The sequence below is a fragment of the Helianthus annuus genome, chromosome 6, assembly GCF_002127325.2.
Source record: "Helianthus annuus cultivar XRQ/B chromosome 6, HanXRQr2.0-SUNRISE, whole genome shotgun sequence".
NCBI classification, from domain to species: domain Eukaryota; kingdom Viridiplantae; phylum Streptophyta; class Magnoliopsida; order Asterales; family Asteraceae; genus Helianthus; species Helianthus annuus.
Window position 1 is genome coordinate 12,072,436 of NC_035438.2, and position 23,100 is coordinate 12,095,535.

General features: G+C 40.3%; 1 protein-coding gene and 1 long non-coding RNA gene across 2 annotated transcripts; both read right to left on the reverse strand.

Annotated features, from left to right (window-relative positions):
- Positions 1 to 240: 240 nt before the first annotated feature.
- On the reverse strand, positions 241 to 1,617 carry LOC118479697. The gene is made up of 2 exons (XR_004860085.1): positions 1,356 to 1,617; positions 241 to 625 (listed from the first exon to the last, which is right to left on the reverse strand). It is a non-coding gene; the product is annotated as an uncharacterized LOC118479697 (long non-coding RNA).
- A 2,021-nt stretch (positions 1,618 to 3,638) lies between these two features.
- On the reverse strand, positions 3,639 to 16,684 carry LOC110915634 (DNA repair protein RAD51 homolog 3). Its single transcript, XM_022160364.2, has 9 exons — positions 16,438 to 16,684; positions 5,586 to 5,684; positions 5,391 to 5,513; positions 5,282 to 5,315; positions 4,728 to 4,798; positions 4,415 to 4,644; positions 4,199 to 4,330; positions 4,029 to 4,095; positions 3,639 to 3,934 (listed from the first exon to the last, which is right to left on the reverse strand). Exons 1-9 carry the CDS (start codon positions 16,547 to 16,549, stop codon positions 3,759 to 3,761), a joined length of 1,044 nt encoding a protein of 347 aa, XP_022016056.1. The 5' UTR covers positions 16,550 to 16,684; the 3' UTR covers positions 3,639 to 3,758.
- Positions 16,685 to 23,100: the final 6,416 nt, after the last annotated feature.

The following is a 23,100-nucleotide window of genomic DNA, read 5'->3' on the forward strand; positions in this document are numbered from 1 at the left end:
TTATAAAAAAGGGTTGATTTGGTTCAGGTCGAAACGGGTCCGGGTCAGAACGGGTCCGGGTCAGAACGGGTTTCGGGTCGGGTCCGGGTCAGAACGGGTTTCGGGTCGGGTCAGTTTTTTTTTCCCTGAAGCTTATTGTTGCTAGAATAAATTTATATAGCTGGTAGTCTGGTACTTAGATTCAATGTTACTCATGTTTAGCAGAATGACTAATTATACTCCTTTAAGCTTGGGTTATAATTGCATGAAAGAATGATGTGATAGATATGCTTGAGAGAGTTTTTGTCACTGATATAACAAATTCTATTCTCAAGATTCAAAAATACAAGTCTACATTCAAGAAACTTTGATCAAATATAACAAAAAACAATATGCTAAAGATTGTTGATCACCTAGAAATCATATCCTCTTAAGGGTATCTGAACTTACCTTGAGACCAAGATAAGATTAGCAGATTGTTAGTTATTTCATCAGGTTCAAGTGAGACACATCTTTTAGGATCTCCCAATAAACAATGCTTTATGTAAATGGATCATATACCCTTATAGACGACATCACTGCAGACCATATGAACTGATGAATATAATCAGTTTCTTCAAGCCACCAATAGATAAAAATCTTGGGACTAACACAACAAGAAGATATCTTAAATCAGGAATAAAAAAAAGGTAAAACTGAACATATCATGAGAAAATCATAGCGGCGTGAGGGGGGGGGGGGGGTTATTTCATATACTAACTCACACACATATATATACATACATATATATAAAGCTCCATACATATATAACCTCTCTTACGTGTTTCGCCACTTGTCGCATAACGCCCCCTAAGGGGCTTTATGACTACACATGGTCTAATGGGCATGAAAATAATAAAATTGAAGAAAAACTGTGATACATGACCACCAGATGTATGTCCAGTTTAGTTGTAAGAACCAGGATGCAACCTAAATGTATGGCATCAAGCCTACAATCATTTATAATTACAAAGCAACGCAACGTACTAGCATAGCATATTCTGTCAACAAGCACAACTCTTGATTCAATAAAACAGTGAAATTTGTAAACTAAAACAGCAAGACATCAAATCAATTAACAAATTATGCAAAAAGAATACTGAAAACCATACATGAAAGTGTCATTTTTTGAAACTTTACTCTCATTGGGGAATTTCATCAAGCACTTGGTGCTCAGAAAAAAAGGCACGTTGAATCAACAGGGGTTCGACTTAAATCGGTGTCTGGGTTAGCCGGTTAGCTGAGGATGTGGGTTGGTTCGGGTGTGTTGTCACCGGGGGATCGATTGGTGTCTCGGGACATCGGTAGAGAGAAAGAATGACGAGACAAATACATACCTGATGGAGGCGACGCTCGGAGGAGATGATGGCGGAGACGGTGGGGGTTTGTGCCGGAGGAGACGTCGAAGACGATGTGGGTTTGTGGCGGAGGAGACGGCGGAGGTCTGTGGCGGAGGAGGTGGCGGAGGAGATGGCGGAGGTCGTCGCCCGCTGCTTTTGACTTGTGAGTAGAACTGAGAAGAAACCCTAGAGAACCCGTTCCTTTTTTCTTCTCATAACCCGTTCAACCCGTCCCTTTTTCCTTCTAAACCCAAATTGACCCTTCAACTTATTTCTTCAGTTTAGTTCTGACCCAATTGGACCCGCGAATTATTGCAAGGAGACCCAATTTAACCCATAATAATTAGATTAGGGTCCAAAATGACCCATGTTTATGCATTTGGGTCAGAATTGCCCCCCCCCCCCCTAGTTCCTGTTGATGTACTTTAGTTTGTTTGCTATATGGTGATGAATTATGACATGCTGGTGTATTTAATTCTCTAAACATCTTGCTACCCCGTCAGAAAACGGCAGTAATCGCCGGAATACCTTAACTGGAAATACATCATTGCATCACGCGTGAAGAATGGTACGTGTTGTTTGATTTGTTGGGTGTTGTGACTTGTGAGTGATGACCATTTCCACTAAAAAAAGGTTATGAGTGATGGAATAATGGTTGATGACATGACGGAACTTGATTGGATGTCGTGAGTAATAAAAAAAAGACTGTTGTGCATGAGGTAGGAAGAATAGATTAGGATTAACCATAAACAGCTATGTTGATAGTAATTTAGGTCCTAAAAAAATTGTTATGCATTGTAATCTGTATGTTTTGGTAAGTGGTTTCGTTTGTTGTTAACATTCTTTAGTAATTTATTTTTCGTTTGATTAAGTTAACAAAGTCTACAGTTTGTAGTTTAATAAATTATGTTGCTGCCCTTTTGCCCATTGATGGAATTGTTGCATTTCTTTGTCTCATGCCTATGATAGCAAAGTATCCTCATACAATTGATATATTAGTTGAACGATTTATTATAAGACAAATTAATGATATATCGTCTAAAGGTTCATCTTTATTGTGCAGTTTGGATGTGCATTGTTTGAAACACATAAATATGTCTAATAATAAAATGTACCTCATAAATTCGTAGTTCATCATCAATAAGGTTCATTATCGATAATATATCATCTAAATGGTTTGAAAATAATAATGTTTTAGTTATAATGTTATTAGACAGATTGATGATATATCATGTAAAGGTTCATCAATAAGGTTCAATAATGAACCTTCAGTAAAAATAATTATTCTGTTATACATCTTATAATAAACTGTTCATATTGTTATTGATGAACCTTTATTGAAAATAAAGAATCTATTATAAGACTACAGGAAACTAGATGTTTTAGTTACAAGGGAGTTCATCTAAAGGTTATTGTGTAGTTTGGATCTATAGATTAATGCAACGTCTGTTATATAGACAAGTTCATCAACTTAACTTAGACTCATGGGATGCATACCTTAGTTTATTTGTTGCCATTTTGTAGCAGCGACTAAGAAAAGCCTTCTGCGATATGCGTTGGTGCATCTTTACTGCACCTATTTCCATCGCTTCCCCCTTTTCTTCTTTCTTCTCTGTCAAACTTCTTTCGTCGTTCTTCTTGCCATCCTTTGGAGCTTTGGCCGATCAACGATTCTTTGCAAGGTAACGTTTGTTTCCTTACTTGATTTACTGTTTTCTTTCACAGTTTGTGATTAGGGGTTTAGGAGATTCATGAATTTGCTTCGGCATTTGAAGATCAACGATTCCACACGTTTGCGAGGTTGAAGGATTCAACCACATGAAAGGTGATCAGGATCACAAGTTGGCTATAATACTACCCAACATTTGTTCTTAATCTGTTTCACATTATTTAATTAGTCACAAGTATATTATTATTTATTTTTTATGTACAAATCATCTAACCATTTACCGTTTAACGCGTTGTAATGATACATGCTGATGTAAATTTTTTTATGGTTTTTGATCAAATATCTCTTTCGCTATACTGAGTGTCGTTACCGTACCGAAGCGAATCAGTGCTAACCAAAAGCCCGCAGCAACGCGCGGGGGCATATTACTAGTTGAAAGCGAATCAATGCTAACCAAAAGCCCGCAGCGACGCGCGGGGGCATATTACTAGTTGAATAATATTTTCAATCGATATCGTTTTAACCAGATCACAAACACTTTGTTTATTTCATAAGGCGATCTAACACACACATGTTAATTAGCAAAAGATGCGAATGAGTGAATGACAAACTAAGAAACTTGATCGGCTTTCTTAATAAAACATTGATTTAATGAATTAATTCATAAAGTGAAAGCAAAAAAGATATACAAGACTGGAAATGTTACACTACCTGAATATGCAATAATAAACTTAGACATGTTTAATTCTTTTATTGTTCGAATCCGAGGGCCTGATTCCTTTAGGTGTGACGGAATAAGGTGCAGATGCTGATCGGAGAGAGGGTGACTTGTCAATGTACGCATAGCGTTCATTGCCATTCCAGTGCAAAATGATGCGATTTGTGGAGGAATGTGACCAACTATCACCTGTAAATAAGTTTTAACAACCACCCACGTAACGATAATATGTAATTGTGCAAAGTTAAAAAATAAAAATAAAATATTAACATATACAAGTTACCGAGTGCAAGGGCTAAATGAAATTGACCATCCGCATACTTGGTAGTCACCTGATTCAGTACAACTACCTGCTCAATATATACAAAAATGAGACCACATTAGGAATCCGACTTCTGAATTTGAGCTATAATTGACCGAATATTACATAATAAATTGGGTGTTTAATCTTACCGCCAAACCGAATTTTCTGGCGAGTTTCATCAAATTCAAGGCCATTCCACTGAGTATTCTTGTTCTAAGCGCCATGTCATCAAAATCTTGTCGGAAGTGAAATGTGATGCTATCGATGATAACCACCTTAACCTGTAGAAACATTTTTAGATGCAGTTTCTAAATCTGTAATACATGAAAATGAAATTTAATTGAAATGCGTATATATGTATCTACATCTTTATGCTCTGTGATGAACTTGTCTAAGTAATTAGTGAGGGCAATTTGCTCGGTATAACTGCAGACACGGAAGTAAAATATATTTTCAAGAAAATCTTTGGGCTGCATCGTTTTGACTTCACAAGCTTGAGGCCCCTTGTGATGCAAGCGGCTGTATTCTGCCATGTCAGCACTACAAGCTTCTGCAATCTGTAAAGCTCGTTCAACCATGAAGCTACCTTCTGTATCTGCTATCAAAAAATAAAAAAATGTTAAATATAACAAGATTGTGATAAATGCTAACAAAATAACGGTAAGGCTACAGACTTACCGATATAGATTGCCTTGCCTCCAACTCCACCGTAGTCATATGGGATCTGAACATTAACTGCAAGTTGAATTCTGTATCTTATGTTAGCGAAACATATAAAACTTCCCAAAAAAAAGTAGAGCAAAATACCATTTTCGTCCCTGAGGTTTGGCCAGTTTTGCGACTTTCGTCCAAATGTTTGTTTTCCACATCTGGATCCAAAAGGTTTTAAATCTTGTCGTTTTCATCCAGCTCGTTAACTCCATCCATTTTTCTCCGTTAAGTCAGGGATATGTCCGTCTTTTTTGCGAACTTAAAGAGCAAGTTGGTCTTTTTCATTTTACGTAATAAGACAGAATACCTGAACTGCCCTTTAAGTTAACAAAAAAGACGAAAATACCCCTGACTTAACGGAGAAAAATGGATGGAGTTAACGAGCCAAATGAAAATGGCAAGATTTCAAGCCTTTTGGATCTAGATGGGGAAAAGCAAACCTTTGGACGAAAGTCGCAAAAAGGCCAAACCTTAGGGACGAAATGGCATTTTACTCAATAAAGTATGTTAGCAACTTATACCCAAGTTGTGTTTTACCAATGCCGGGAACTCCACCTAACCGAGAAAAGAAAAAAAAACTTTTAGCATAAAATAACTAGAAATCCATGTAAAATCAATAAAAGAACAAACCAATTTCGGTGACTTCTTTGCAACTTATTCCTCCACCCAAAATGCTATCCAAGTCAGCACACGATGTGGTAATATGTACAGAGGTTTCCTCTTCCTGCAGCATATCCCACGCGCTCTGGGCACCTACAACAAATGGTAACCACAATCATAATAGTGAAGAAACTGAAAGTATGGTAGCTGAAGAGTGAATAATACCATTGACAATGGTAAAACTGCTACTGGTGCTCTGCAACCGACTACCATCCGATACACTCTTTAGGATTTCTAGTGCCTCTGTTTCTGAAACCTTCAGTTCTGTTGCAAGCATATGACGTAAGTTTTTTAATAAGAATGTTTGTGCTGGAAGTGATGTACAAAAGGTGACAACTAAAGAGAGTATTAGTCATGCTCGAGGTTGTTTAGAAAATAAGACTTGAGTCTTGACATGATGACATCCTTATGAACAGATATTTGAAGTTAGTGCACAACTCTTTAAACATTTAAACAACTCGTCCAAGTCATAAAGAAGTGCATAACAAGGGTCAGGATGTCAATGATCAACTGAACATGATCAGAAGTAGAGGGGGCAATCTTGACCCAAAGCCTTCCAAGTGGGTCAATTTGGGTTGATTTTAAAATTATATGGGTTGGTTTGGGTTAGATATTTTAAGTAAATGGGTCACAATGGGTCACTTGAAATTTCATCTTTTTATTTTCGGGTCAAAGCGGGTCGACAACATTAAAGAAATGGGTCGATGTGGGTTAGTGTCTTAAAGAAACGGGGAAGGTTTCGGATCAGAATGGGTTTCGAGCCGGCATAAGTATCTGCACGACATGGGTTACGGCACGAAACGGGTTCAGTTCAAATTGAGTTTCGGGCCGAGACAGGCTTCGGCACGACATAGGTTTTGGATCGGAACGGGGTCGGTTCAGGTCGGGTTTCGGGCCGACACGGGTTTTTGCACGGGACGGGTTTCGGATCACAACGGGTTTTGGGCCGACATGAGTTTCCGCACAAGACGAGTTTCAGGTCGGGATGAGTTTCGTACCGTTTCGACCCGTACCGTTTCAACCGGTACCATTTCGATGCGAACCGTTTCGACCTTTACCGTTTCGACTAGAACCGATCCCATCATCAGTGACATACGAACCAACACCGATCATTTGCAAAATAAACTTTATGTAGCGTTATGTGTATTATACTTTTTCATATATCGTTATAGTAAGTGTATGTGCAAGTTTGCGTGATATAAATATGTAGCGATGCTACGTATGTCTGTATGTATAATTTGCAGATCCAATTATTCAAACACAGATCCAATTATTCAAAGATTATTCAAACACAGATCCAAAATTTGCAGTGAAAATAAACAATCAGAGATTGAATTTGGATATATCATAAAATTTAATTGTTAACGGTTAATCATGCAGCAAAAAATCTCAAAAAACAGAGTAAATTATCAGCCCGAACCGACCCGACCCGAAAACCATTCCGACCCGAACCCGTTCCAACCCGAACCCGTTTTGACCCGAACCCGTTTCGACCCGAACCAAAACAACCCTTTTTTTAATTGACCCGAACCCGTTTTGACCCATGACCCGACCCGACCCGTGGTACACGAAACAGATAATACCAAAAAAGTTTAATGGTGAATAAATGCAGTTACACTAGTTACTGTTGCTCATAGCAATGGAGGAAATGGTGACTGGGTGACACAAAACAATGGAAAGGCATCTGTAGATACCTCACTGCATCTTTTGCTTCAGTATCAACACACGTAAAGATGAATTTCGTATGCGTTTCTTTAATTCTCTTCTAGGCCAAAACCTATGGAATCTAAACCATCTCTAAACCTTCAATTTTGCAATAGTACATCACATAGTCTCGTTCGTAAACACTAAATAATCCACAAAAGAAAATATACCATGACGTCCCATCACATATGTCCTTTCCTTGGTGAACTAATCCTAAACTTGATAAGGACTGGAGGCCTACTCTTGGTGTAACCCTATACTGGTGTCTGGTAATGTACAAAGCAATTTTCTTTTGATTACATGTTTTCATGCTCCTTACTAAGCAATTATACAAATTTTAATCACATTCACATATAATGTGGGAGCTTCCTTCTTCTAAGAGACACTCACTGTTATGAACATAGGCCCAAGTAAACAGCCCAGTCCACTAGCCCAACAAAGTGAATGGCATGATGCGGTCGTGAAATTAGCTTGACTGTATATAAGCAAAGAGAGGGAAATGAACAGGGTAATGAAGAATGAACTCGAGTGTGTAACAATCTGATTTCTCATCTCCTTTCTTTCTGTAATTCGTTTCTATTTCCCATCTCATTCTTGTATCCAATTTCTTACGAGTCAATGACACTATGGACCAATTATTTCATAGATCTTGTGTATGATTGTTTATAGCTTTCATTGAATCACTTCATTGGTGCTTTCATTGATCCTTAGCATAGATGGCTTTGGAAGAACTCCTGCAGGAACATCCACTTCACTGGATCTAATCCCAACCTATGGATCTCTCAAGCTGAACAATATTTTCTCTTTTACGCCATATACAATGACGAGCGGGTTCCCTATGTCATTGAATCCTTCGATGATGAACCCTTCTGGTGGTTCAATGGTTGGCATCGGAGTTCACACTCGCTCACCCGGAATGATTTCACTACTGCAATGATCACTCAATTCCAAGCTACTTCTGTCGATCCAATTGCCATTGAACCATGTTCGATTCACCAAACTAAAGTTGCAATTGATCTGATTCAGGAACTAGCTCTGTTTGATTCCAAGTCTACTGCCAATTCCATTGTCGCTCTGTCATTTACATCAGGTCTGATTCATTCTGATTCAATTCCGTTTGTTACGACTGATCTCAAGGTGTTCGATGAAATGCTTGTTAGCATTGAAAATGAAATTGTCAAGGAAGTTCATGAAACCATGGATGATGAGGTATTGGAGATCCAAGAGAATGATATGGTAGAAACCAACGATTGCGATGTTGATTCTTCTGCTGTTTCAGTAGTTTTTCAATCCTTTGAGTGGAAACCGGGTTTGGTTGAGAATCCTGTTAAGGTATATACTGATCCAACCTCACTTGATAGCCCTCCTTTATTTATTCCTCCATTGGATGAAGAATTGGACCATAATACTTTATTCGATTTTGATCCTGGTCCGATTCATTCCGTCTTGATTCAACAAAATCGTCATGCAACGGATCCGATTTTGGCTTTGGTTGCACCACTTACACCTAATTCCTCAATGCCTTCGGTTGACGTTTCCGGTGCTATTTGTGAGGGTTATCTTGATATCCTACTTTCACCAAAGTTAGTACAGGTATATCCTATACCTGCATTTGTTATCCTTTCTGTTTGTACACTCAATTTGCAGTTTGATTGCTCTGCTATGGTAATCTCTAGTCCTATTTTGCCTTTTGGTGATAAATTGCAAGCAACAAATTTAGGTTTTGTTTCTACACCTCCCACTGTTACAGCTTTTCGTACAAAGGATAATACTATTGCTACTTTGGTAGTTTGTTGTCTTGTTCGAATTCTGGGGCTGATTGGTTAATAAGGACCTTTGGTTTTGATCCTGGTCCGAGCTTTGTTCACCTCCCTTTGTTGTCATCTGGTCTGATTCAATATGGCTCGATTCCAGTTATTATTTCTACTCGAATAATGAATGTTGATTTAAATTCTGAGTCTCTTCTTGTTCATTCCATTCAATACAACTTTTGTAGTATAATTGTTCATTCCGGTTATTTTTTTGATGTTGTATTGCATCGAACGGGTTTGAATTTTGTTACCGACCCATTCTCGGTTGCGACACCTTATTTTAATTGGGATGTTAATCGGTTTCGACCTGTAGGGGAGGGTATTATGCAGTCTAGTAACTCGGTTTTGGTACTAACTCCTACTGTTCATGCTCACGTAGTGCATATTTCTAAATCTTTTCTTGGTGTGCTATGGATTGCACCACTTTTTCACATGTCTCAATCTTTGGTACTTAACAATTATGCACGAGCTATTGCAGAGATTTTTATGACTGGCACTAATAATGTGGTGCTTGAGTTTCAAGTAGGCAATTATCGTCTTGGTTGGAAAGGAGGAACAACCTACCAGTTCTCTCCACATTTTTTGTTCCTATCCAAGTATGCCACTCTCCTATATCAGCTCATAATTCCTTCTATAAAATTTGAAATAATTCTAAGGAATTTGAAAGTACAAGTGCCTATACATCAAGTTCAAATTAGCCTGATGTTTACTTTGAGAGTTAAGTTTCCATGGAAGCCTCCATGGTGTTTTTTTGGTTCCGTTTTTGGTCTGCTGAGTCATACGCGGATGCTACGACTGTTAACAGTCGATGAAGCAGATAGTAATATTATCAGTCAGGATTTAATTGCTGAGTCCAGGGCTTCTAGAGATGATAAGAGGATTGTAACGGAACACACAGGGAAGATTACTGATGAAAATGAGGTTCACGATGTGGAAAAAGAAGATACAGCTAAGAAATACTCCAACACAAAAGGGCTTCTCATAGGTTATTTTTGGGATCAACCTTTTGCATGGTATAACTTTCCACCATCAAACCATTTAGAAAATATTACGCTAAATTGGAAAAACAAAGTAATTCCCAACTGTGTTTTCATGTTGTTGACTATGCTTTGGATGAGGTTTCAAGGTGTGTGGCTTCTGGCTTATCGTGTCCGTGCTTATTTGAAGAGGTATATGATAAAATTAAATCCCAAGATTTTGTTAATACTGAAATAAAGACAGCAACTGGCAAAAAAGACGGTGGTGATAACCTTTCAACTTCTACTTTAAAAAATGTGACAGTTGTTCAATATGTGCAAGACCTAGCTAAAGAACAATTATATGGAATTAGTAGATTGGAGATTTTGTCTGTGAGAGAAATAGTTAGTGCACATACCAACTTTTTGTCAGCCCGTTCTTTTTCCAATTTTGCATCCTTGGTTACTGTCACTATGCTATGGAGAAAATGTGATAGTAAGGGCAGCTTGGTCAAGCTAAATTTATACAGCAGAAAATATATGGAAAAATATGACAATTGGGTCAAAGTTGAATTTTTGGTGGTCAACCATGAATCTTGGGATGTTTCATTGCGTACATGGGTCGATAAAGATTTGATGCTTACCGGAAAAATAATTATTCAAGAAAGACAAGGTGACAATGCATCTTACTTCCATCCGCTTGTTCGAATTCAAGAACTGGTTACAGCTTGTGAGTTTGTTTGACAACCTTCTTCTTTACCTGATGCATTTTTGTAGAAAATGGGGTGTGGGTATGAGGTTTAACATGAGCTATGGCACAAAGAATTCATCACATCAAAGTTGGTTTATGGGCAATCATTTCCACAACCACTGTCTTGAATTCACACTATTAGTTCATGAATCAACATCAACTGACCACTTTTGTAATAAAGTAGCTACTCTGGTCAAGAAGTTTCAATCAATCAAACAACATCCTAACTTTCACCTTGAGGTCAAGGTGAATTTGAAAGGGGGGAGTAATGTTATGAACATAGGCCCAAGTAACTCTTAGCAGATATTCTTAGCAGATATATTATTGTGTATAATTATCTAGTTTCCATATTTATAGGATAGGCTGTCATATTTCTGTCATGTAATTTACCCTATATAATGGGTCCCTATTCTTGAATGTACGACAGAGAAATACACAAACCTTTATGGTATCAGAGCTACGGTTCTGCAAACCCTAGCTCTCTTCGATTTTCTTCTTTTCTTCTTCTCAACCCTAGCTCAGTCGCCGACCACCATGACTAAGACAACAGAATCATCTTCTGAACCACCCAAACCAACTTCCCTACACCCAGCCTACTCTGTTACAAATATTCATACCAAAATCAGAACCCTAGATGGCACAACCGTAACCTATTCATCCTGGACCAAACTGTTCAATCTTCACGTCGTAGCCTATAAAGTTGCGAACCACATTGATGAGACACCAGCCCCCGATAAAACCAATCCTGATTACCCGCTGTGGAAAGAGTTGGATGCTCTCGTGCTCCAATGGATATACAGTACTGTTTCAGATGATCTCTTGGACCGGATCTTGGAGACTAATTCAACGGCTCGTGATGCATGGGTCAAGTTAGAAAAAATATTTTTAAGCAACAAGAAGGCGAGGGCTGCAGCCCTCGAAACCCGTTTCTGCAACCTAACCCTTACAGCATGTTCTTCACTGGATGACTATTGTAAACAGTTGAAAAGCCTGGCCAATCAGCTTGCTGATGTAGATCATTCAGTCTCCGATTCCAGACTTGTTCTCCAACTAGTTCGCGGGTTACCCGCTGAATACAGTACCACGGCCTCCTTCATCAACAACCGTGATGCTGACTGGGATCTGGCCATCAGCCTGTTACACGATGAAGCTATTCGGATTGACGCTCAGAAGGGGTCATCAACCTATGTCCTTCTCGCACCAGCTACCGCAGCCCCAGCCCAACATTCTGCTCAACCTTCGGGTCATTCAGCCGTCGCCGACCAGTCCCAAGACCCGGGCCAGTCTTCATACCGAGGTCGGGGCCGGGGTCGTGGAAGAAACAACAGAGGTGGTCGATCGCGTGGTGGCCGGTCCTACTACTCTGGGAACGGGTATTCTCCTGCACCACCATCTTACCCAAATTGGGCCTGGTGGACTCCACCGCCCTGTCCTTACCCGACCCAGAATACATGGAGGCCCCATACTACTTTCTCACCACAGCAGCCTGCTACTCAGCAACCACAGGCTCACTTTACAGGGTCTCCACAACAGTATCAGTCACCGGGTCTCACTTATGATGCCCTCAGTCCATCAGACCTAAGTGCAGCCTTTGCTCAGATGCAGCTTCAGCAACAAAATACTTCTTGGAACCAAGATATCATGGACACTGGGGCTGGATCACACGTCACCCGTGATCAAGGTAAAATCATTCTCCCTGATTCATCTACTGTACGCAGTTCAATTTTAGTAGGCAATGGCAATTGTGTACCAATCCAAGGATCCGGTACGGGCTTTCATACACTACCTAACCGTACCTATATCTTACCCAACGTCCTTTACAGCCCTCATATCATTAGAAACCTTATTTCTGTTCTTCGTTTTACAAGAGACAATAATGTTTCCATTGAAATTGACCCGTTTGGTTTTTCTTTGAAGGACCTCATCACTAAACGGACTCTCTCTCGCCATAACAGCACCGGGGATCTCTACCCATTCACACCACCTCAACTGCCTCCTCAAGCTTGTTTTATTGCATCACCTGCTCTTCCTTGGTACGATAGGCTTGGTCATCCAGGGGCTCAAGTCTTAGACATTTTAAGTCGTACTTTTCATTTTTCTTGTAATAAAGACAATATGTCTAATCTTTGCAATTCTTGTCAATTGGCGAATAGTAAACGTTTACCTTTTCATGCATCTAATTCATTTACTTTTGCTCCTTTTGACATCATACACTGTGATTTATGGACCTCACCTATCCCAAGCAAATCCGGTTATAAGTATTACATGGTGCTTATTGATAATTTTTCACATTTTGTGTGGGTGTACCCGTTGAAATTTAAATCTGAAGCTTTTCCAACCTTTACTAAATTTCACCGACTAATTCTTACCCAATTTAATCGACACATTAAAACTTTTCAGTGTGACCTTGGGGGTGAATTTGACAATCACGCCTTCAAGAGTTTTGCATCTCATCATGGCCTTTTGTTTCGTTTCTCTTGCCCACAAACATCCTCCCAAAAAGGACGTGCCGAGCGGATGATTCGTCGCCTAAACGACATCGTCCGAGCCTTGTTAATACATGCCAATCTCCCACCAAGCTTTTGGGTCGAAGCCTTACACACCGCCACATACCTTCACAATATTCTCCCGACCAAACGATTAAACTTTTATACGCCCACCTTTGCTCTTTACCTCCGCCATCCAGACTACGAGCACTTACGTGTGTTCGGGTGTGCGTGCTACCCTAACACCTCCGCCACTCAGCCTCATAAACTTCACTCACGGGCTATTCGGTGCATCTTCCTCGGTTATCCTCCCGATTTTCGAGGCTACCGGTGCTTTGATCCCACAACCGGTAAAGTCCACATTTCTAGACATGTAACCTTTGATGAACATGTCTTCCCCTACTCCATGCCTCACACCCCTGCTACCTATAAGTTCCTTGATGACCAACTACCCCTCGGTTTCACTTTCCAACAACCCATCAAACCACCATCACTGGTTACCCCATTCCCATTCCACTACTCCCGTAGACCCAGGCCCAACCCACCACCTCAGCCCGCTTCTACCCAGCCCAATCCACTATCTCAGCCTAACCAACCTATGGCCAGCCCCGCCTCCGGCCCTCAGCCATCACAACCCGCTGCACCGGGTAACCCACCACCTCATCCAAATCAACACCCAATGACTACACGTTCCAAATCCCGTTATCCTTATCCACCACCTCACCACATCCTTACAACCGATACCATCTCACCCGTGCCAAAGACCTATACCAAAGCCCTTGCCGATCCTAACTGGTTACATGCCATGCAGACTGAATTTTCTGCATTACAGGAAAATGAAACATGGGAGCTTGTTCCCCGACCCACAGATCGACCCATTATCCGTTGTATGTGGTTGTTCAGACATAAGTTTCGCTCTGATGGGTCGTTAGAACGATATAATGCCCGATTGGTAGTTAATGGCAACTCTCAGACAGTTGGTGTTGATTGTGAGGAGACGTTTAGCCCGGTTGTTAAACCGGCAACTATCAGGACAGTGTTATCATTGGCAGTTTCTAAGTCGTGGCCTATTCATCAGTTAGACGTCAAAAACGCTTTTTTACATGGGACTTTGAATGAGACTGTCTTTATGCATCAGCCTCCGGGGTTTGTTGATCGTCGGTGCCCCGATTTTGTTTGTCGGCTTAAGAAATCTTTATACGGCCTCAAACAAGCTCCTAGAGCGTGGTATACACGGTTTGCTACATTTATTACCTCTCATGGCTTCAAAAGTAGTGCTTGTGATCACTCTCTTTTTATTTATCAGCAGGATCCCTCTAATATCGCTTACCTGTTACTATATGTTGATGATATTGTGTTAACCGCATCTAATGAGAAATTGTTGCAGTCTATCATTGGCACCCTCTCACGAGAGTTTGCCATGACTGACCTTGGGCGCCTCCATCACTTTCTAGGCATCAAGGTTGATCAGCTGAAGAACGGAATCTTCTTGTCTCAGCAACAATATGCAAAGGATATTATCTCCCGTGCTTCTATGACTGCTTGCAAACCGTGTACTACTCCTGTTGATCTATCCTCCAAGTTGAGTGCTTCGGATGGTCCTCGATTCTCTGATCCGACTTTATACAGGAGCCTTGCAGGTGCTTTACAGTACCTTACGTTTACTCGCCCGGATATTTCTTATGCTGTGCAACAGATTTGTTTGTTCATGCATGACCCTCGGGATGCTCATTATTCGTTTATGAAGCGCATCATCCGGTACATTCAGGGTACCATTGACTATGGTATTCGCATGGTTAAGTCAAGAACCAATGAGTTGGTTGGATACTCTGATGCGGATTGGGGTGGCTGCCCTGATTCAAGAAGGTCAACTAGTGGGTATTGTGTTTTCTTGGGTGACAATCTTATTTCTTGGTCGTCTAAACGGCAGCCTACGGTTTCCCGTTCAAGTGCAGAGGCAGAATATCGGGGGGTTGCTAATGTCGTGGCTGAGGCCACGTGGATACGGAATCTACTGCTAGAATTACATACTCCGCTTCGTCAGGCATCCATTATCTATTGTGATAATGTCTCCGCTGTTTACTTGTCTGATAATCCGGTGCAACATCAGCGCACGAAGCATATAGAGATCGACATTCATTTTGTTCGTGATAAGGTCCGCGTGGGTGACATTCGAGTTCTTCATGTTCCTTCTTCATTGCAATATGCGGACATATTTACGAAGGGTCTCTCTAAACAGCTATTCCAATCATTCCGGACCAGTTTGAGCGTTTGTCCTCCTCCCGTTCAAACTGCGGGGGAGTCTTAGCAGATATTCTTAGCAGATATATTATTGTGTATAATTATCTAGTTTCCATATTTATAGGATAGGCTGTCATATTTCTGTCATGTAATTTACCCTATATAATGGGTCCCTATTCTTGAATGTACGACAGAGAAATACACAAACCTTTAGTAACAAGCCCAGTCCAATAGCCCAACAAAGTGAATGGCATGATGCGGTCGTGAAATTAGCTTGACTGGATATAAGCAAAGAGAGGGAAATGAACAGGGTAATGAAGAATGAACTCGAGTGTGTAACGATCTGATTTCTCATCTCCTTTCTTTCTGTAATTCGTTTCTATTTCCCATCTCATTCTTGTATCCAATTTCTTATGAGTGAATGACACTATGAACCGGTTATTTCATAGATCTTGTGTTTGATTGTTTATACCTTTCATTGAATCACTTCACTCACACTATGTATCTAGAGAACATAGAGCTTACACCTATACATCTCTCAGATGACTTCTAACAAAAAACCTTTTGCTGATAATTTCTAGCAGAACAAACGATTAACGAAAACGATATTGATGATGATACAGGATGTAGATGCAAATGTAAACCTTGTAACGACTAACGACAAACTGTAAACAACCTTTATGCCGATCTAAACACTATTCTTACAAAAGCATTTTTCGTAATGTTTTTATAGCCTATAAGCATAAACTCCCTCTACTGCAAAATACAACAAGAAAAGCACTCTTACATTACAGAAACATATGTGGTACACATTGGGGGAAATTCATGGGGTCAAATCACAAGCCGAACCACCACAGCATGCGGTATTGTTCACTGGAGCATATTATCAAACAGTTGGTGAACCAAATTATCATACACGCAATCCAACAAAGAAAACGAACTTATCAGACTTAAATCCAAACTCGGTGACTATGATGGTACAGTAACCTAATAAACAGGAAGAAAATGTTTGATTCAAACATATACGAGAGTGAGTAAAGGTATGTTAGGTTAAAATTGAGATAATACCTAGAGCAAGATGAGAAGGAGAAACTGAAGAAAGCGAAGCGATGGAAGTGTAGCCTGCAGATATCAGTTTCCCTTTTTGTGACGCGGATAACGGCAATCTCAGAACCTCCATTTCCTCAATCGAGCACTGAATTTGATCTTCCCGCCAATCTGCAAACTTTTATCATCATAATTGGGACTTGGGTTTTTATATAAAGAGTGCTTGTTTTACTTCCATTTCCTTTCTCTTCCTTCCGGATTGGAACCAAAGAAAAAGTAAGGTTAAATTATATTTTTCGCCCTTTATGTTCATGTATGTATCAAAATGGTTAGATTTTTTAATTTATTATAATATAATAAAATGTTAAAATACCATTTTGCCCTTCATTAAAATAGAGAAAAAAGACAAAAAACTAGATGTTAACTGCAAAACCTTACCAAAATTTGATTTTGGATAAAAATGACAACAAAATTGAAATCACAGGGACCCAGCTTCAAAAGATTTGAGTTTTCGTCTAGAGTGCCAAAAGTGACCAAACCCCAGCGACCATTTTAGCAGTTTACTCTTATAAATCTGATATGTATGGGTGTGCATAGGTCGGTTTGGGTCGGTTTTGACATAAAACCATAACCATAACCGCGATATCGGTTAATGGATAACCATAACCATAACCGATCGGTTATGGTGGTTATGGTTATTCGGTTTTGATGGTTATAGCAGGTCGGCTATGGGTGGTTAACCGTGTATTTAGCTTAGCTAAAAATATCTTAATTTTTTTAACACGGAATAAATTGTTATTGGATATTTGTATATGTTAGTATATTACATAGTATTCAAAATACATATAATAATATTAATAGCAATTATTATCGAATATTGAAATAAATGATATGATACATTCCATAAATTCAAATAAACATCCAACCAAAACCACAAAACGATATGGAAAACCCATAAATACTAAAAATCTTCAATAAAAAAAAAAACATCAAATATTAAAAATATGGTGAAAAGTCCTAAATCCTACAAAAATGTATTACATGTCGGTTCGGTTATGGTGGGTATGGAAAAAATGATAACCATAACCGACCCGCTACTTTCGGTTTCCAAAAAAACTATTAACCGACCCACCGGTTTTTTATTTGGTTCGGTTTTTTCGGTTCGGTTTTGTCGGTTAATTCGGTTATGGTTCGGTTAATTCGGTTTTTTGCACTGAGTGATATGTATGCAGAAATTATTTTTTTTAATTTGTTTTGTTTAATTAAATTTATTTAAATAAGTGATAAAAAGACTTAATAACCCTTGTGTGACTTTACTTAACGAAAAAAGTTAAATGGGTTAGGAGCAAAGGACGTAACGTATAGAATCTGCAAACATTAAGTACATAATTCATCAATTATATATATATACATTAAATATGATTTTGAAAAGACCAAAAAGCCCTCACATGCAAAGCATGTGAGGTAACTTAACCAAGAAAACAAACTAGGTTAGTGGTAAAGGTTGACCTTGTAGCAAAACATGAACATAAAAGTTGGGTTTTGTCGATTTCATAGTAATAGGTATAAACTGCAGTTTAGGTATAACATAAAGGTTGATTTGTGCAATTTGGTTTAAAAGTTATTTTTTTCAATCATAATCCAAGCATTCAAATAGAGTGACTTTTGGCAACTTTCTTCTTGTGGATCCATTTAACCCATAATTTAAGCTATTTGTTTATTATACTTTTGAGTTTTGACTATGATTATAGGCAAGGAGCATGCTCTTTGTATATAGTTTATCACAAAAGTGATATTGGTTGGCTTATTGGATAGGTGTTTGCACAAGTGATTATCAAATATATTTATGCTTTCTTTATATGTTATGTTTATATTTTTTGGAAATTTCACTTCTTCCTTTTAGGATAGACTTTTATGCAATATAGCTAATTATCTGCAGGCCATAGGTTGGTTAATGTGATTTTCTGAGTATCATTTCCCTCCTGTGAGAAGTTGGGCTAAGGATGAAAGATTGAAAGTACTCTAAATTATTTAATTACATGTAATCTACTAATACTATGTAGCACACATATTTTAGAGGCATAAATGGCGACCCATTTACTTATAAATGAGCTGATCCAGAGTAATTTTCTACCTCTTAGCGGGTCAAAGTGGTAGAACTGAAAATGAAACGAGGTAAGTGGGTCAAAACTCACCCTATGTGTAATATATATACATAAAACTTTCTTTATGGTTTTATACAAATTGTTATATCATCATTGAAATAATTTAACTTTTGTAATCATATGCAACACCAAAATTTTGCACAAAATGTTAAGCCAACCGTTTCAATCTGTACTAAGACTACAAGTTTTCACCCATTTTAAACACTTCTAACACTATGGTGTGTGTTTTGCAGATTAGTCTACAACAGTTAAAAGGTTATCCTCAAACCTTTTGGTTATTGTTAGCTCTTTCTTTGGAAGGAACTCAATTTACTCAAGCGAATCTGCATCTCCAAATAGGTTGCAGGTTCCTAGAAATGCGCTCACTTCACAAACAAAGGTTTGACATCATTGTAACATTATGGGATTGAGATTATTTCCAAGGTTGTAAATTCAAAAGTCTTAGGCCGTGTACGTGCATATGTGCGGTGCACAATAGGTCAAAACATCGTTTGATTATTAAGCGTTGTCATTCTAAAAAACAATAAAAACTTATTAATAGTTTTAGATTCACATGGTTTGCAAAATCCATTTTGCTTTGTCAGGTATTATCGTCAGCACTCCTAGGCGGGTCAAGCTAGTTAGGCAACGGGTACTACTTGAAACAAGACAAGTTGGATTGGTTTGAGTTAACCTTAAGCACCTTTTGTATAAAAAACAGATTTTGTACTCTCTTCCCCTCTTATAAAAAATATTATATAAAAGAAATCAATAGCAAGTAAACCCATCCATTATGTTGTTAAGGACTACTTGTTTTAAACCCTTAGTAGAGCCCAATTTAATACCTACCACCACCACCATGAGTAAAATTTAATTTGCCATCTTTATAGGGAGGCCGGTGCGTTATACATATATAATATTATTTATATGTGTAAATTATCAACCAACAGATTGGCCTAACAATTACAACAAGTCAACAAACATTTGTTATTGATGAAACAATGGTTAACCGGGCAGGGTTAACACACTGGTCTCGTCAAGAAGGGTTAATCCCTTCCTCTCGGAGATCGCTGGCTGGGTCACCGGTGGATGATCTCCTGCACAAGGAAACAAGCCGTGACTCGTAACAAGGAGGATGGGGTGGGGGGTGCTCCTTGTTACCACTCTCCGGCGTGAGAATCAGTAGTTTGCTTGGGAAGCAAAGCAAGATTATAGTAGTAGTGAGAGAGTTGTGAAGAGATACCTCAAACCTGGTTTGGGGTTGGTATTTATAGCCGAGGAGTGAAGGAGGAGATTGATGGATGGGCTGACGACGAGCTGCACCGTTGCAGGTGTGTCAGTCTCGCCGGCCGTGGGGGTTACGCCACGTCAGCCCATTGCTTTAATAGCTCTGACAGGGGACTGTCGTCGGCGCCACTTGCCTCGTGGTGTCAGCCACTTGCCTGGCGTGTCAGTCCACTTGCTGGATATGCAGGGTGCGGTGCGAGCCGCATCGCTGCATGCGGTAACGTCTGAAGTTACTGCGTCTCCTACTTGTGATCAAGAAATACGCGAGATGCGGTGTTGGCCGCATCATCGTATGTGGAGACTATTTGCTCGCTTCCCTTGTCGTGACGAAAATGGCCATATGATGCGGTGCCAGCCGCATCGATATGTTCATCTTCTTTCGTACTTGGGTCAAGCTATTCATCTTCGAACCGAATGGGTTCGAAGGATGTGACCGCATGGGTGCGGTTTGCTTACTGGTAGGGGTTTGTTTGATGCGGGTAATGGTCGTTTTGGAACCATACCCCTTCAAGTCCCCCCAGTCTAGTGTTGCTCCCTTGTGTAAGTTGCACGTGGGAGGAGTACTGGACTTATGGTGTAGGAAGGTAGTGTGGCAGTCTGGAGAAAATTTTAGGCCAGATCAAACTGGTGATCTGGTAAAAAATCCGGCTATGCCTCTTCCGTACCGGTGAAGGGGTTTCGCTTGATGCGAAATTCTCAGCCGTTGCATGTCATCAGGTGGGTTTCCACCTGTTGTTGTGTTGAAGGCCTGTTAGGGACCTTCATAGTAATGCTGCACAAACTTCGAACCAACCTCTTGGATGGTGGTTCGAAGGTTTGCACATGTTTCGAACCTCTTGGAGGTGGTTTCTTCTTCGAACCATTTGCTAGAATGGTGCACGAAGAAGAAAAGAAAAACTTGTAAACCAACCTTTGCGGTCGGGTTTGAAGGTTTTGGATGTTGTGTTAGAACTTTGCTCAAGTTCTATGTTCAGCATCCTATGATGAGATGACCATCCCTTTTTTGTAGGGTGTTCATGTTCGTCTTGATAGCTCTCAAGTAACCGTACGTTCTTTGCGGTTACTTCGTTGCGTCATTGTTGGCCGTGTTTGGTCGAACAATGTGGATCTAAACTATGGGTAAATAAACATGGTCATAGGCAAGGGGATGCCCATCGTTGTTTATTCCATGCGATCCATTGGTAGGTAAGCAAAGTCCTAAGCAGACTTGTTACCGCGGTCCGTTGGCAGGTGAACAAAGTCATAGGCAGACTTGTTACCGCTGTTCGGACACTTGCTGCTTGATAAGTGCTTGTTTAGAGCACGTATCTGCGTTCTTTCTGGAGTCACTTACCTTCACGCTCCAATACCGAGTTTATAACGAGGTAGCCTCGTTCGGTGATGTGGAGTGAGCTTTGCTCTTCCGTAGCAACCACTCTGCGGAAGCTATGGTTATGTCTGTAGCTCTTTATGGGTGTCTGCGATGTTGCAGTCCCATATTCGCTCAAAGTGTGCTTGTTGCACGGATGTAACTCTTGAAGGTTCAGGAGTCAGGGCTGCTGATGTGCGGGCGCGTAGATTTCGTTCCTTCTTTCTTCTGAAGAAGTTGTTCATGCACCCTCTGTGGTTGTGAACCGGACAGGAGGGATTTGAAGCTTGAAGAAAAGGAAGGCCATGCGCTTTGCCTGTTCCTGAGATGCGGTTCAGTCCAAAGAACAACACTGGTTCTGAGCATCTGACACATCTGAATGGGTTCATGTGTGTCACTTCCGCATATTTCACGTGTGCTCGTGAGTGATGCGGAAAAGGTAATATATCCCTTTATAGCATAGATAGATATATTTCTACCTATTTTTTAGGGTATATAAAAAAACGACATGCGGTATGGGTTATGGTGCGGTAAACCAGAAAAAACCGCATGCCGCTTATGTTTTTTGGATAATGTTGTCGCTTTTTCTTGCCTACGTGGCTTGATCGCACGTGTGAGTTGGTAGAAGTTGGTGAGACGTTTCTGCATGTGCTGAAATGAAAGGACATTTGCACTGCCCGAGGTATTAAATGCACTGTAGCAGGGAGTGTAAACGTCTTCTTTGTCAGGCGCGTGGGCGGCCACGCGCGCGTGATAACCGTCAGCTGAAACGGCGCTCGACACGTGTTGTTGCAGGATACGCTCTTTTTGAACGTGATGATTTGCTTTCTCCCTCCGCATTAATTGCGATGGGTATATAAGGGGATAACCGTTTGTGGTTTCCTCTCACTTTGTCGAAAATTCAAAAAATTTGCCGTTTGAGAGAAAGTTGTCATCTGTCTTCTCCGACGATTTTTTCTGAATTTCTGGTGAGGTTTCTAGTGTTTCTGTTCACCATCTTCCGTTTCTTTGATATTTTTGATGGCTGAACCATCGAATCCACACAATGTGGAGGGTGAAAACCCTGAACAGCCGATAGTGGCTGAGGAAGAAGACGAGGATGATGATGTTAATGTTCCCGGTGGTGGGTTACCGGTGTTAAAGTGGACCAGAAAAAGCTTTGATCGCCTTATGCTGGAGGTCCAAATGCCCTCGGAATATGGGGCTCGGTACCCATCAGAGGGTGATACTGGTGCCGACGCTCCGGCCGGTTATGTGGCCATGTGGTCCGATTTCTTCGGAGATTGTAACCTCCGATTACCGTTGACGGTGTTTGTTGTGGATATCTTGGAGTGGTACAAGGTCCACATTTCTCAAGTGAGTCCGTTTGGGATGATTTGGATTCGTAACTTTGAGTTTACCTTCCGTGCTCTTGGCATAGAGCCTACCGTTGGAGACTTCCGACGGTTTTATCAGATGACAGTGTCCATGGGGTTCTTTTCTTTCCGTCTACGAGACGGTACCCCAAAGCTGATGACTCCCCCTAAGGGGATGACGATGTGGAAGAAGAAGTTCTTCTACATCAAGTCTGTGCGGTCTATGCTAACATGTCTTTCAGGAACGTCGATGTTGGAGTTTCCGATGAAGATATTCCTGTTGCTTCCGCAAAGACCGCGGACTGGTTCTCTAGGCTGCGGCCTATTGAACTCAAGAAGTTGGATAATGACCAACTATGGATATTGCGGATGATGCTCTCGAGACCGGATAGGAAGGAAAGACCCGTGTTGCGGGAACAGGGTGGTGGTAAGTTCGTTACCCTTTGTTATTTTCCTTATTGCCTAAGCCTTTGTGATAACCTGCATGCATGTATCAGCGGATGCGGTTGGCTTGTGGAGGATGTTTGAGCCTGATTTCAAGGGCCAGGTT